General features: G+C 38.0%; 1 protein-coding gene across 1 annotated transcript in view; it reads right to left on the reverse strand.

The window, feature by feature from the left end:
- Nucleotides 1-8,948: 8,948 nt before the first annotated feature.
- Nucleotides 8,949-16,160, reverse strand: part of LOC125227841 (heparan sulfate glucosamine 3-O-sulfotransferase 5) — a 96,324-nt gene continuing 89,112 nt past the window's right edge. Inside the window, 6 exon segments of the mRNA XM_048132214.1 lie at nucleotides 8,949-11,505; nucleotides 12,650-12,807; nucleotides 13,773-13,953; nucleotides 13,956-13,992; nucleotides 14,518-14,733; nucleotides 15,931-16,077. Of these exon segments, the coding sequence (XP_047988171.1) occupies nucleotides 11,300-11,505; nucleotides 12,650-12,807; nucleotides 13,773-13,953; nucleotides 13,956-13,992; nucleotides 14,518-14,733; nucleotides 15,931-16,077 (945 nt within the window). The 3' untranslated portion in view covers nucleotides 8,949-11,299.

Raw genomic sequence — 16,160 nt, forward strand, 5'->3', positions numbered from 1 at the left:
TAAGATGGGTGTACGCTCTTTTCTTGAAGATTTATCTTCTTCTTTAAAATACAAATATATACTTATATATATATAATAATATATATATAGTGCGGTCAGTTTTTTTGGACAAAGCGTATCCATTGTTCTCTTTTTTCATGACCAGGCCAAAGAAAACAGCAAAAAGTGAGCGTGCTAAAAATACAATTTTACTCAATAACTATTAACAATCAATAAACAAATTAACTTTTTTTATATTATAGTAACATAATTCATAAAGTAGTAAGTAGTTACCTAATAATTTTCCAAATTGAAATAAATATATTTCGCAAATCTATTAGAGGTGAAACACATTAGTAGGAACAATGAAAATGGCACATCTGCGTGGTTAACTTTTTAGTCTATGATTGCGTCACCAAAATCGCGGAAGCCTCGCTCCCGCTCGCGTGTTCGTAGAATATTCAGCTGTCGTGTCGGCCGATAATATTTGTTTGTGTGCGTTAATAATGTAGGTATACGTTTGTAGTAGTGTGCGTGACAAAAATGTCGTCTATTAAACAGCTGCCAATGATCGAAATTCAAATTAGTTGAACAATTTCCATTGAAAAAAAAAGTTTGTAATGCATCGGTCCGAATTGCGGATACTAGTTTTATCATCTTTTAGTAGATATAATTGAATGTAAAATTATTTATTTTGCCTGACACTCTTGAGTATTTTTTTATGCCGTTATTTTAATTTTACAATATAATATTTGGAATATAGTGCTTTATAATTATTAAATATAAAACATTTTTTAAATACTTTTTGATACAAAATCATACTTCATTGATTTGGAACAACGCTTTTTATCGGACCTACATCCGACACTATCGGAAGCGTTTATCGGATGTAGGATGTCGATCTGACACCCGATATCGGATCGGATAATGTGAAAACGGCCTAAGCATTCACCGTTAGTGCGTTTTCACATTATCCGATCCGATATCGGATGTAGGACCGATATCCCATACACTGAAGCCGCCATCTTTGATTTTTGCCTTTGAAATCCTTCCGACATTTGCCACATGCACGACCGATGCGATGCATGCGAAATCAAACCTTATCGATATGGAAGTATGAGACGCGACGATTGCCGACTGGCTAGGATTTCCGAACGCATGCACACGAATGCGCGCTCGGTCGCCGATCTGCGGCGGAGTGGGCCAAGACCTCGACGCGACGCCGTCAGCAACTAAGTACTACCTAGGTACTTATAAATAGTCAAGAGCGTTTGTATGGAGAATTAACTCCTCCTGTATCGTCTTAAGGATGAAATGTAATAATATTCATTTCTATATTTCTAAGTAACTACGCGCCTGCTTTCGAGTGCTTTAAATTTTAACAAATCAATGCATCCTTTGGTCGGGGGCTGGGGCCTCTCAACTCAAGGTCGCCGGCGCGCGGCGCCGTGGTCGCGGGGCGCGGGGCGTGGGGTGCGGGGTGGGGCGCCGCGGATCTCGTTCATTCAATTCCGCTTGCATGTGTTGCGGACAGAGCGAGTATATTATACGTACGCGGCGAGCACACATACAAGCCGCACGGCAACGCCATCTAGTAATGTTCGACTTTAAACGTCCATGTGACGTTATAGGTTTAGTGCGTGATAGCTAAAACAGATGTCGCAAGATGTTGCAGTTTGATGACTATTTCGACGTAGGATACTGATAAGAGTTTTGTTGGCCACGCGTGGCTACTAGCGCCATCTAGCTCTTTGAATGTGGATTAAATTTAGCCTACAGGTCTAGAATACTTAGGACGGCGCCCATTTTTAGTATGGGATTAGGTATCTGTACTAGTATTATTTGATCTGTGACAAAGGTTTTTACTTTTAAATATTTTAATTTTATAAAATTTGACTCTTGGAGACGCTATACATCTCCATGGATTATTTGATTAAGTATAATATTTTTACTTGTAATATTCAGTCTTTTACAACTATTGAAGTATTATAGATTTCTTTTATCTTTGTATCTGTTTGCACTTTCTTTATGTATTGATTATAGTTAGTAATAATATGACATTTAGAGACTTTATACATCTCTAATTCTATATCAGTGTATAGCTACTTTGCTTATGATTAATATTTTTAGTTAATATTTCTATTAATTTCATTTGTTTAACTTTAATGAATACTCTGTAATGTTGACATGTAAAAGTGCCCCCGTGGCCTATTTGCTGAATAAATGATTTTGTATTTTGTATTTTGTATTTTTTATAGAGATAGATATCTACTAGCGCTTCGTTTCGTGAGCGTTTCGTGAGCGATTGTGCTATTCGGCTAGCCACCCAGGGTGAGTAGCCGAATGCACAAGCGCTCACGAAACGAAACGCTCGTAGATATCTATCTTTATCGCTCTTGCGTATTGGCGGGAGTGTACAAGTTTCTAATGGGTTGGCAACGCGCATGTGACACTCCTTGAGTTGCAGGTGTCCATAGGTTACGGTGACCGCTTTCCATCAGGCGGGCCGTATGCTTGTTTGCCACCAACGTAGTATTAAAAAAATTGGCGCGACGGAGCCAGACTACCTTTCGCGGCGTTTCATTTTCGTTTCGCGTCGCAGAAATGCCATTTGGCTACGGCACCTGTCGAAATATTTTGAAATTTGAAATATTTTTTTCACCTCACGTTGGTAAAGGCGCTCTTAATTCTTCTATAACGGATGAGAAAGTTGCATTTTATCCACAAAATTGCAAAGTAGAAGGAGGTAATTGCATACAAGTTTTTTTATTATGTTATTATATTGTGATTTTAGGATACTGTGATACTAGTTTACATATTTAGCACACAGACTTGTCCTTGTTGTCTTGTGGTGACATGATAATCTTGAACCTATGATACTCGTACGTAATGAAATACCTGCTTTGCACACTAAGTATAAAATATACCACTTCCCCATAATAAATTGGCGAAGATGCTCACCAGGGTGCGTCGCCAAGTGCACAATCGCTTACGATAATATCGTAGTCGTAGCTATCTCTAACGCTCTTCCATATTGGCGCGACAGAGCCTGACTGAGTTTCGATCGGCGTCTAGCGTCAACGATTGTCATTTTGGCTAGGCCGGCAGGTACCTATTACCTAGCCAAAACGTCACAAGACAGTCGCTTACGCTTAGTGACCGTTTCATATGTCTCCCTACCACTCTTTTGTAGTGGCGTGACAGCGCCAGATTGCGTTTCCATCGCCACATACATAGCGTTGTGATAGCGTCTAAGATAGGCTAGGCCGGCTGTCTCTCTCGCCAAGGGTGCATCCCTTGACGCCTTAAGCCTGGCGTCTACTTACGCGGAATCGAGTGACGGCTCCATACAGTTACTATGAACCGTGAATTCGATTCGACGTGTCGCTAATGGACGCAGTTTCATAATAAATTCAGAAGGCGAAAATGAGATTCGACTCGGCGAGTCTAGTAGACGCCAGCGTTAAAATTCTATCATAATCACTTTTCGCTATCGCTTTATTGCCCTCACATTGCCCTATATGTATTGGCGCGACAGATCCAGTTGCGTATCGCTCGTCGCGGAGCGTCAACGCCTGAACGTTTGGCTAGACGCCCTGGCCCCGTAGCCGAATGGCATTTTTGCAACGCAAACGAAACGCCGCGAAAGGTAGTCTGGCTCTGTCGCGCCAATACGCAAGAGCGATAGAGATAGATATCTACGAGCGTTTCGTGAACGTTTATGACGTTCGGCTACGTACCCTGAAGTGCCTATATTGAGCAGATATTTTAGTTCCGAACGTGTCATGAGGATAAGTATCAATTTTCGTTTGGCGAATACGAAATGAGTCTTTTGCGTCATGCTTGCTTGCTTGTTAACGTAAAATATGTCTACCATTTGGTTCCTGTAATTAAATTACGAAACAAACCAAATTAAAAAAAAATAAAATTAGACAGTATCGGCATGAATCTATTTCTGAAATGGGGCGCGGCGGTAAAGTTAAATTATTTTCAGTTTGATGTTGTTGGTAAGATTCCTAAATGAATAAAGGGTTACTGTCATCTGTCATTCATAAGTTAGAAGCATCTATTGGCGGTGATAGTTATCACCGCCAATAGATACTTATTAGCCAGTTAGCTATTAAGTATAAAGTGTTACTAATTATTGTGTGAGAGAGATGGGTAACTACCCAGGTAAATACCCGACGGTGGGTATTTACCGGGTAAATACCCGATATTTACCTAACCGCGGGTAAATACGCGGGTATTTCCATTTTTCTTCCAAATTTGACGATTTAAATTGGTGTTTGGGCTAAAATATATTCATTTAAGTCAGTCTTTGTAATTGTACACATAATGTTTATTCAAATTGAGAACAAACAGGTTGCTATGAGATAAAATGTGATTTTAGTGTATCACTCCAACTATAAAAATCGTGTAATATCATTCTCTGACATACGGAAATAATTTTAAATGCTTTTAATATAAATAAAAATAAAAATATGTGAATAAAAAATATTTTAAAAGTCTCTTTTTGAAGCTCATAACTCATACATAGTATGTTTTATGACAAAAATGCATATAAACTTTTTTGTAGGAAATTGTGTCTACTTTAGTTCGTACATACAATACTTTTCGATATCTACTTATATAAAAACGAAAAACCAGAAAGGGATAAAAAACGAGAGAAGAAACGAGATGGCGCCTTACAAATTTTAAGAACTTTTGGACCACGTTTCTCGGATACAACGCAAGTATCGTAATAGAAAACTATTTAAATCTATTGTCTAAATATAGGAATAGAAAATGTATATGAAAACTGCCGCTTACGCTGCGTATTTATTTTACAATTAGCTAACGAAAATTTCATAAACTTCACCATTTCAAGACTTCGGCTATCTTCGGGATCCAATCGGCACTTACTCGGTCTTTCGTTTCGCGAGTATTAAGTTCAAGTAGATGAAAGTTTATTATGTTTTGTGAGTTTGTTATGTTGGTACACCTGCAGTAGTATAGCTGTTTATTTTGTTCGAAGTGACAGGAAATAAAAGGCCTATTTTGTTCTGTGGTGTCATTACTGTCAAGTCAAGTTTAGTGTCAACTGTGGAATAAACATGGCTAAAGCCGAAAATTTATGTGACGAATTTTGGTTTGTCGATGCCTAGAATTGTAAGTAGATAAATCACGTTCACGGTTCCTAACTGAAAAGTGTACCCTAATATACTGTTATGGGTAAAATAGACATTGAAATTAGGGCATGTCAACAGGTAAATAATTGTATGGGAATTACCGAGACACCGGTAAATAACAAGTTATTTTCATACAACACATGAAACACTGTGGGATACAAGTATTGCTGAAAACCATTAATTATATAGCTTATTAATGATGATATTGATAATTCAATGTATTTTTACACAATTTTTTTGACATTTAGAATTTATTCTAGAAGTTTTTATACTAGTATTTTTTTATACAATTTAGATTGATATCATTTTATTAAATCAATGTAGTTTTAAAACAATATTGTTTATTGCACCAATAAATTGCTCTGATATTTAGAATAAGATGAATATTGTACACTGTTGACAATTTAAAAGTGCTTATTGTAAGCCTATTTGAATAAAGAATATTTTGATTTTGATTTTTTTTTTTGATTTTTACAAACTATTTACCGATTGCATTCCCTAATTGAAATTGAGGATAATCGTGATTCCACATTGGGTGCAAGGACTGTGAAAGTGTTAGGCCCTGGTTTTCTCTGACCACCCGCCGCCGGCGGCCGGCAACCGACGCGGGTGGGCGACGACGTTCGAATGTATTGTTCGGAAATGTTTGAGGGTGGTTTCTCTGAAACGTCGCCGGCGGCGAGTAGGTCGACGGGCGAAGGTCACACGCCGCACGCGACGGTCTGTATTCGGTTTGTAGAATAGCAACGGACGGCGGGTGGCGTTTTGATATGGAAAATGAAATGATTTCACGATAATGATGAATTGTACTTTTGTGAAGTGTTTTCGACATCATCGAATATACGATGTAATTTTTTTTTACTGCACTGCAAGTTTTTAAGCATCAAGTTAAAAAATTGCACTTTCTTTTTGCCGGTTTTATACAAATATCGTTTGATTGTCTCTTTTTAACCGACTTCAAAAAAGGAGGAGGTTCTCAATTCGACTGAATGTTTTTTTTTTTTTTTTTTTTTTTTTTTTTTTTGTATGTATGTTATTCGATATCTCCGAGAATCGTGGACCGATTTTCAAAATTTTTTTTTTGATCGAACCGGTATAACCCCGAGATGGTCCCATTGGCACCAAGTCAGGGTCTGATGATGGAATCCTGGAGAAATCGAGGGAACTCTTCAAATGTTATAGGCACATGTAATGTTTTTAGTCTATTTTTCAAAGATACACCAGTATTTATGTCTGATGGTAATAATTTTATGTGGCTGAGCTGATGATGGAAGGTCAACTCCTCAATGGTTAGGAGTTTAAGGATAATTCTTTCACTACTGTACAGGTATTCGGACTGATACATATAATATCACTAGGAACCACTAAAAATCAACAAATAAATAAACTTTTTAACAAAAAATAAAACCGCCTTCAAAAATAAGCGCGTTACAAAACACGGAGAAACTAAAAAGCCAAAAATAATAAACCTTTCAATTCAGATTTCTTATCGTATTGCAATAAGCTAAACATCCAAATTATAAACAAATCAATTATTTTTGGAGTCGGTACCAGCCTGTGTATGGTTGGGTGGGGCAAACAGGCAATAGCAAGGCGACGAACAGGTCTGGTACCGACTACAAAAATAATTGATTTGTTTATAATTTGGATGTTTAGCTTATTGCAATACGATAAGAAATCTGAATTGAAAGGTTTATTATTTTTGGCTTTTTAGTTTCTCCGTGTTTTGTAACGCGCTTATTTTTTAGGGTTCCGTAGTCAACTAGGAACCCTTATAGTTTCGCCATGTCTGTCTGTCCGTCCGTCCGTCCGTCCGTCCGTCCGTCCATCCGTCCGTCCGTCCGTCCGTCCGTCCGTCCGTCCGTCCGTCCGTCCGTCCGCGGATAATCTCAGTAACCGTAAGCACTAGAAAGCTGAAATTTGGTACCAATATGTATATCAATCACGGCAACAAAGTGCAAAAATAAAAAATGGAAAAAAATGTTTTATTTGGGTACCCCCCATACATGTAAAGTGGGGGCTGATATTTTTTTTCATTCCAACCCCAACGTGTGATATATTGTTGGATAGGTATTTAAAAATGAATAAGGGTTTACTAAGATCGTTTTTTGATAATATTAATATTTTCGGAAATAATCGCTCCTAAAGGAAAAAAAGTGCGTCCCCCCCCTCTAACTTTTGAACCATATGTTTAAAAAATATGAAAAAAATCACAAAAGTAGAACTTTATAAAGAATTTCTAGGAAAATTGTTTTGAACTTGATAGGTTCAGTAGTTTTTGAGAAAAATACGGAAAACTACGGAACCCTACACTGAGCGTGCCCGACACGCTCTTGGCCGGTTTTTTTTAGATAATATCAATAGGTACTTATGTAGGTACCTACCTATTTCATGAACATCTTCTTCTTCTAAGAATGTAAGTATTTAGGTATTCATTTTGCTCAGAGCACAACACAACAGTTCAAAAAGGAGTCTACCAGAGCTTCTGAGTTCCGTCGCCGGCGACGGGTGACCAAGGCTCAGAAAACCCACGCACCCGCGACCGACGGCGTGTGGCACAGCGTGCGGCGCACATCCAGACGCCGCCGGTCGCGTGTGACGGGCCAGAGAAACCAGGGCCTTATTAGGATATCGATCACTTGCGCGAGCGAAGCCGCGCGGGCACGACCGTCTAGTTAATGATAGTTTCCATGAAATATGAAAAAAAATACATTTTACCCCCCCTAATCCCACCATAATCCCCTCCAACCAGTACTAGGAAGTTTATCTTTATCGTATAAATACGACTATTTAATGCAATTTAAAAAGCACACATAAAACATATTTTTTTAATTATTTTTAAAAATATACATAAAAACTTCTGTAAACTTTATTGTATATTTGACTGAACAGTTTCGTTTTAAATTGTGTATAATAATTACAACCACTAACTTAGTATTTATCTCCATTTTAACACAAATCAGCATGTGCAACATGAAATGAATCTACCCGTCAATTTGGGTAGATACGGGTAAATACCGGGTAGATAGGTATTTACCCGGTAAATACCCACGACCCATCTCTGTGTGACTGACAATATAAAATGATATCGCCTATTGCATTAGAGGTATATCAACATACATTCTTATAGGTATAAGTAGGTGTCGCTATACGCCAGTTGCCACCCTAAGTGCGTTTTCGCATTATCCGATCCGATATCGGATGTCGGAAGGATTTCAAAGGCAAAAATCAAAGATGGCTGCTTAAAATATGAGATGTCGGTCCTAGATCCGATATCGGATCGGATAATGTGGAAACGCACTAAGTCGTTTAGGAATTGACGGAAGGCATGAACAATTTCACACGCGGATGCACGAGCCTGCTGGAAAGCAGGCTCGTGGCTGAGTTGGTCAAAGCGATTGCACCGGTAATGTAGGTCACAGGTTCGAATCCTGCCGGTGGTGTGAATATTTAAAATTTTCCTTTAATTTAAAAATATGGTTACCTTTTAATAAGTCATTGTAGGAATGACAGGGATAATCTCAAACTTGTAATCCTACTAATCCGGACTATAGGTTGTGTAGTTTTACGGTACTTACAGTATACTTGTATTGTGGGATCACAATTCGTTTCAGTCATATAATGAGTCTCGCCATAAAGGATCTAAATCCTAGGCCACTGTAGAACCCTTTCACTGTAAAGGTCAAACTGACTTCTATTGCAAATAAAGCACAGTGTCAATACGACAGGGTTCTAGAGTGGCCTAGAATTCTAATTGGTTGACTATACATTAGTAGGTAGGTACATTAAAACACAATTAGGTACTCTTGCTTCATATTTATTGAAGACGTACAGTTAACTTATTAACAGAATTTAAAAGATATTTACAAGGAAATTTAATATTTAAGACATGGGTAAAATAGATTTTAGTTGGTATATATAACATTCTCATTTAACCTAATGATATGTAAGGAATTACTTTTTCATAAAATTCATTGATTGTGAGATAATAAATAAACGCATTGGGCAAATCGTTCACAGCACATAATTTAAGTAAAATATATATCTGTAGTATACAGGAATATTTACTAAAATAATTAAATAAATAGTAAAGTGAATTGCAAAATATATATACATGACCGTAGGTAATATATAAATAATAAACTATAATTTTCTATAAATAATAGGTAACTATATTTAACAGTATTATCCTAATCAAATTTAAACTACACCTTATGAACGTGCACAACATTTAACAGTGATTAAAAATATCTAATAACTAGTCAAATAAGTTTTAACAAAACAAAGTAAATTATACTCTCAATAAATTTGTTAACTTTTGTCAGTTTTATAAAAAGTTTCTATTTACTTCTCTTGGAGAAAAAAATAAAAACTTTTATAAAACTAACTTACAAAACAAACATTAAATCTTACATAATTATTTTATCTAGCAATATTTTTGATATGCTTGATATTCTTGTAATCACACAAGTAGCTGAAATTACTTCTGTTCTTTTTGTTTCTTTCAACCTTTTATTTATCACTGAAAGTTACTTGAGCAACTTGTGAAATATTTGTCAGCAGTAAGTATCTTGTTCGAAAGTTGCCTCGCTCCCTAATATTAGTTGTATCTTCGATACATCACAATACTGGTACATCGTATATTCACGTAGAGTTATACCTTTAGTACTACGAACGCAAATCCAATTTATTTATGCAACGTGTTGTTATAAAAGAAATCCTCGAAGGGAAAATTTGAGTCAACCACTGCCTCATTAATTTAAAATTGTCACCGTTTCCGTGTCACAGAATTAATGTAGATTCTTACGACTGTGGAAAATATGGTATTTCATACTAAAGGCGCTCTTTTGGTCGGCAAAATGGTTAAAATAGAAAGAGAGCAAATTGTAAATAGATTTTTCGTTTCCTTGTTCATTTAAATACTTTAGTTAACTTTTATTATTTTGGATAAGCATTCGTAAAAGGCTTACATTTTACAAAATATTTAAATATTCGTTGGCTATTTTGTGATTTGGAAATGAAACATTGACGATGACATTGAGTGCCACCCCGCAGTCGGCCGGTCGTCTCGGGCGCCGACGCTCCCTCTGGACACTTTATGCTAAATATTACTTAAACTTACTCAACTAACTCTTCAGTCTTGGACGTTTCGCTTAAATACAATACTCCTAAACCCGCGTTGAATATCGATATCTCTCCACTCTTCTTTAATTTAATCGTGTGTATATTCTACAGTGTGACCGACACACTCAACAACGATTCCATAACAACACTGAGATCAAAGAAATGTATGATATATTATAGACACACACAGAATGATTCGGATTAAGATTTTCAAGAGTATCGTTCTAAAGAAGACAAATAGCTATTACTAACTTTAAACATTGCAACAATGAATTTGGAAAACATGGGAAATATTGTTAAGAATTCGAAAAATCACATTCACTAGTAACATAAAACATTTACGAGTCACACGACACGATCAAAACTTACGACATCTAAAAAGGGAAAGCGAAAAATGTACACAACACGCATCCTCGTGGAATTACACTAGTAGATACACTTAGCTTAGATACTTACGGCTCGACTAGTGAATACTAAGAACGAACTGATCACAAACAGCTTTAAAATCCATACCTAAATGTATAAAAAACGCTGTGTAAAGGTTTGCACGTAATACTTAATTATTAGCTATTAATATTAAAAATATATTGCTCAGGGTTCCAGTGAGTCGGTCTATCGAATCAGTGCGTGATAATTGTAAAGGATTTCCGCTGATCTAAACAATCATAATTATTGACCGCGTCTTTCATGCTTTAAATTTTTGTTCCCGTTTCGTAGACACTGTCAAAAGTAACAAATATAATGTAATATATCCAGTATAAACGATCACTTTAATTGGTACAATTAACTCAAAACGAAATCGGTATATAACTACATTGTCTAACTAAAGTGCAGCAAAATTTTGTATACAAAACATCCCGTACTAATAAATAAAATTTATATTTCCAGGTGTCCTAATTTGTAATTAGTCTAGATGTATACATATATTTTAAAAACCTTAAGCGCTAATGATATGTTTTATTTTGATATGTAAGAATTACATTCGATCACAACAATATGGTGCGTCCATATGTCCGGTAACAAGTTACCTAGTCCTCGGGCCAGCCGAGGTCTTCTCCTACGAGGTCGTAGAACCTCTGGTTGTGCTGTATAAAAAACTTTCTAAGCTTGGTGACGACGGCCGGGTCCACCCGCGGGTGCTTGCGGCCTTTGGTTTCACGGAGACACTTGTCCGTGGTGTCGTTTCGTAAGCAGTAGAAGCCTTTAGTTTCGTTGAAGTAGAAGTTTCTTCTTCCTGTACAAAAATAAAACAAATATATAAGTTAGAAATAATAGTTTGATATCAAACAATCCACACCGCTGTTTTTGTTTCATTAGTGCTGATTGATCTACTGGTTGATCTTGTACGTAAAATAGCACTTAAGAGGATACAGTAGCGAAAATGCTAAAATGGAAAGGAGCCCCCTTTCAACTTGGAAATTTTAGTTAAATATACAAGTGTTATTAACTAGATTTATCGAAAAAAAATTGTCCATTAAGAACAACTCAGTCAAAAGATATTTCAAAAAAATCTTTAAAATAGAGGTTCCGCTCTCGACTCTTTCCTCCTTCAAAACTTAATCAATCGGAACGGAATTTGAGATTCTGAATAACAATGAAATAATCTATATCGGACCGTTTAGCTTTTTTTGTTAATTGTTACCAATCTTGAGTATCAAGGTGGTTTTCCACCGGCAGGGCGGAGCGGGGAGGGAATTGAAATCGCCCGGACCCTTTTCCACTAAAAATTGCCATTAATAGCCATCGCGGGCCTGCGCGAGCCCGTGCGTGCCTGCGCGTGCCTGCCACAGATTGTAGGTTTCATACGATACTCTATGTTTAAAGCAATACGGTACATTTTTACACTAATAAATATCTCAATAAAAGTCTCGCACATCCTCTTCAATCCGCGCCTCGCCATGTCTCGTCGCGCTCTGCCGGTAGAATACCACCTTCGAGTTAATTTATACTCTAAATAGAAAGCAATACGGTTGATTTTTACACTAACTAATATCTCAATTAAAGTCCCGCACATCCAAGTCAATCTTTACTATTTCCACCAAAGATACGCTGGGCGAGAATTTAAAATTCGCCATACAAATTTCAATTCCCTCTCCGCTCTGCCCATTCACGCTCTCCCGGTGGAAAACCACCTTCACACCTTTTTTTGCGCCACAATGAAAAAGGCCGTTTTTGGAAATTTTTGACTGACTCTAGAGTCTTTAAAAAGCAGAAAATAAAAAAAATCACAACAGTCCGACACAGATAACAATAATAACAATCTGTGTTGAAAAAATCATTGCTCTATCTTCAAAAACCTGGGAGGAAAATAGTCGAGAGCGTTTGTATGGAGAATTAATATTTTTTGTTAATTCATTACTTGCTGGTATTTGGCTCACCAATTTTGTGCTCCAATCCAAGGAACTTCTCGATGCGCCGCAGCTGAGGCACCGGGTCCTCGATGAGCAGGTCCCCGTTGACCACCAGGATCTGCTCCCGCGGGAACACTTCCAGCCAACGGTGCAGGTATGCGTGGTACAGTGATATGGCGATGGGCCTAGAACAATTATGGACGATAGGCATAGAACTAGTATGGAGTTATTTGGGGTAACACCACGTTGCGGGTAAAGAGATAGTGGTGTGCTGTTCTCTGGCATTGCAAACGGTCTAGAAAGCAAAATACCTACAATATTTTTTCCGTTTATCTCCACTTTAAAGCGATATCGTGGTCCCGCGGTAGCGAGGCTCTTATTCTGTGCAGATTGACCTTCGGCCATTTGTAGATACCTAACGAACCTAACCTGTAATATAACAAATGTTGTAATATAACAAGTAATCATTTTGCGTTTTAGACCGTTCGCGATCGACTGCATGGATGTACCAGGGTTAAAAAATCTGCTACATTTATATTTTTCTTTTCTGTTATTGCAATATATAGCGCGGAGGTGCTCTGGCTCTGGCACCTTAAGAGAATCCAAAGAAGTAATATATATCTGTATGTATAGTAATATATATCTGAGAAATGAGCCATGTGACGAAGCATTTAAACGCAAATTGAGAAACCTTTTGTTAGATAACCCCATGTACTCTGTAAATGAGTACATGGATTTGAATTTTTAATTACCGATGATATAATTATACATATATTTCTCTGTTATATAATATTTTCTTGCTTCGTGATAATTTCATGATATTGTAACTTAATTTATTAATTTTATTTAGTTTGGCATGTGTATTTTCTTTCTTTGTAAATGACGATCCTCATTGGGAGACACAATTATTTTTATTTGGAATTTATTATGTAATTTTTGACGATCATGGTGAGAAGATAAACATAATTTTGACATGTAGCAAATTTATAGTGTAATTTTTATCATGAAATAAAGAAATCTAAATCTAAATCTATATGCAACATTGATGGAGTCATCGTAGTCGGAGATGGTGCGTGTCACCAGCTCGCGAACTATGAGGAGCAGCCTCACTGAGGAGTTCTGGCACGTTGAAGGTATCCAAAGAACTAACCTATACGCAACGTTGATGGTGCCATCGGGCGATATAGCGAGGTGCTCAAACGGCTTGGCGGCGTCAGGCGCTGGATGTGATGGCGTCATGGCGTGCGCTGGCGCCGACGGCGTGGCGCGACTACGTAGTTGTGTATAGTCGGAGATGGCTCGTGTCACCGGTTCGCGCACGATGAGAAGAGACGCACTGAGGAGTTCATGGCGCGGACTCGTTCTGGCACCTTGAGGAACAAAATTTGGTGACATATCTAGGAATGAATAGATTGAATAGTATCGTCAGATGGATCGGACACAGGATTAAAGGCCACCAAACACTAACGTCTTAAGACAGCGGTCGGCGGCTAACAAATATGACGAATGAAAAGTTTGCTCAACTGTGCAGTGATACCATTTTCCATACTATACCGCTGTAAAAACGTCGGCGCTTAAAAAATGACAATGTGAGCTGTCAGGGGGGAGGGGGGGGCGCTTAGACCAATGTCTAAGTTGGCTGAGACCACGTGAAGTGGGGCCCCGGGCCTACCACGTACGGCAAACTGGATCCGTGCTTGAAAGATCTTCTAAGAGAAAAATTTTCACTTAACTGACACTACCTATAAATAGGTAAATATGAATTAATTTTCTAATGAAGTATACAATTTAGTTGAGAAAAATAGTTACGAAAATACAAAATATGGCTGTAAGACGCCGCACGAAATCTTACTAATCTCTAATGAAAATGTCTTGATTTAAGATACAATGCTTACCTCAGGAGTAACGAAGTAACTAGGGCTCTTCTCTATTGTAATCTGCCCTTTGAAGGACAGCGGCATTTTACTCCTGTACCACTCCAGGCCCAGCGCGTAGTTCTCATCGCGATCGAAGAAATGCACTTCGCCAGACGCTTTCTGCACCATCGGATGGAGGTACAGCATCTCTAGGAGTGCTCGCGTACCGCACTTGCGGACCCCGACTATTAACGCCTGTGGACAAAAGTACGTTAAAACGTTAAACAATTGAACACCGTACCGATCGGGCGATTCCGGCTCCGTTCGGGTCGCATTGTTAAGTAGCCATCATTATGGTTGGCTCTAACTAACGTTCCTTTGCATGCGCTACCACGGATAAGACCATTATCTGATTTTTGACAACCCTAAATAGTCGAAAGGGATAGTACCAAGGGCGAAACGATTCGAACCTGAACCGTCGTCAAACTGTGAATTTGTAAGAAGTGTCCTTTCTGTATGTAGTACTATTATTTTTTCTCTGGTTAAACATGCTTCACAGATTTAAAAGGGTTGGTACACTTTGTAAAGCGTTGTAGTGTGGACGGAGCTAATTTCTGTAAACCATCAAGTAAGCACACGATGTGTTTGCGATTCCATTAAAGCGGTGTTGGTTATAAGTGCAAAAACAACAAACGCTGCGCTATACTAAACGTTGCCAGTTTCAGGATTCCCTCTTAGTAGGGGTTTAAAGATACTTGGCAATTTGAAACTGGGAACGTTATTGATCAGCAATTCCCGTCAACTTTGTACAATGCCACGTCAGCAAATTTTGATTGATCCTATTTTGTTACCAACATTTAGTAATATAATTCGACTTTCGTAAGATATATACAGGATAATTGTTATAATTAAGAAAATATAGATACTAGAGAACCTTAATGACGAAATAAAACTTAATAAAATCTCAATTAATCAACAAAATCTTGGTAACAAAATAGAAATTAATAAAAACAAATTTAACTTTTCCCTTAATTTTTGTACAAAGTTGACGGGAATTGCTGTGATACGGTTTTAAAGCTTGCTTATGTTTATTCTTTTGTTTGAAAAATTGAATGTTTTACGTCATTGACAGTCAATTTTACTTTTTGTTGTTTGTCTCGAGCTCCCGATATTTTGACGCGGTTACATGCACCATGGTGACGGGTAACCCATGTCTGTGTATGTTATCCCGGTCAATATAAGTGTAGTAAGTGTAGTAAGTATTATTTAGTTAAGTATATCGCCTAAATACCGCTGGCCGGATAGACTGGAGGTAGATCTCCGTGAACTCGGCGTCGGCGAGGGCTGGCGTGATGTCGCTCTGGACCGCGTATATAAAGGCGTGCTCTTGTGTTGTAGGCCGAGACTCATTTTGGGTCATCGCGCTAACAAAGTAAGTATTATTTAGTTTACCTGTGGAAGCCTCTTCATGGGTCTCGGCGGCCTTGCGGGCCGCGTCCTCTTCCGCAGCGCCATGGGGTGGTTGATGCTGCGGCCGCCCATCTCTTGGCTGTGTAGGATCTTGCGGCTCTCGCTCGCGGCAGACGCTAAGCTGGCAGCCTGTAAATACATGCTCGTTAGCCAAGTTGGCCAAACTTTCTAGGGCATGTCCGCATGATTTGATTAACAGAGGCGTAGTCAAC

This window comes from Leguminivora glycinivorella, chromosome 7, assembly GCF_023078275.1.
Source record: "Leguminivora glycinivorella isolate SPB_JAAS2020 chromosome 7, LegGlyc_1.1, whole genome shotgun sequence".
Lineage (NCBI taxonomy): Eukaryota > Metazoa > Arthropoda > Insecta > Lepidoptera > Tortricidae > Leguminivora > Leguminivora glycinivorella.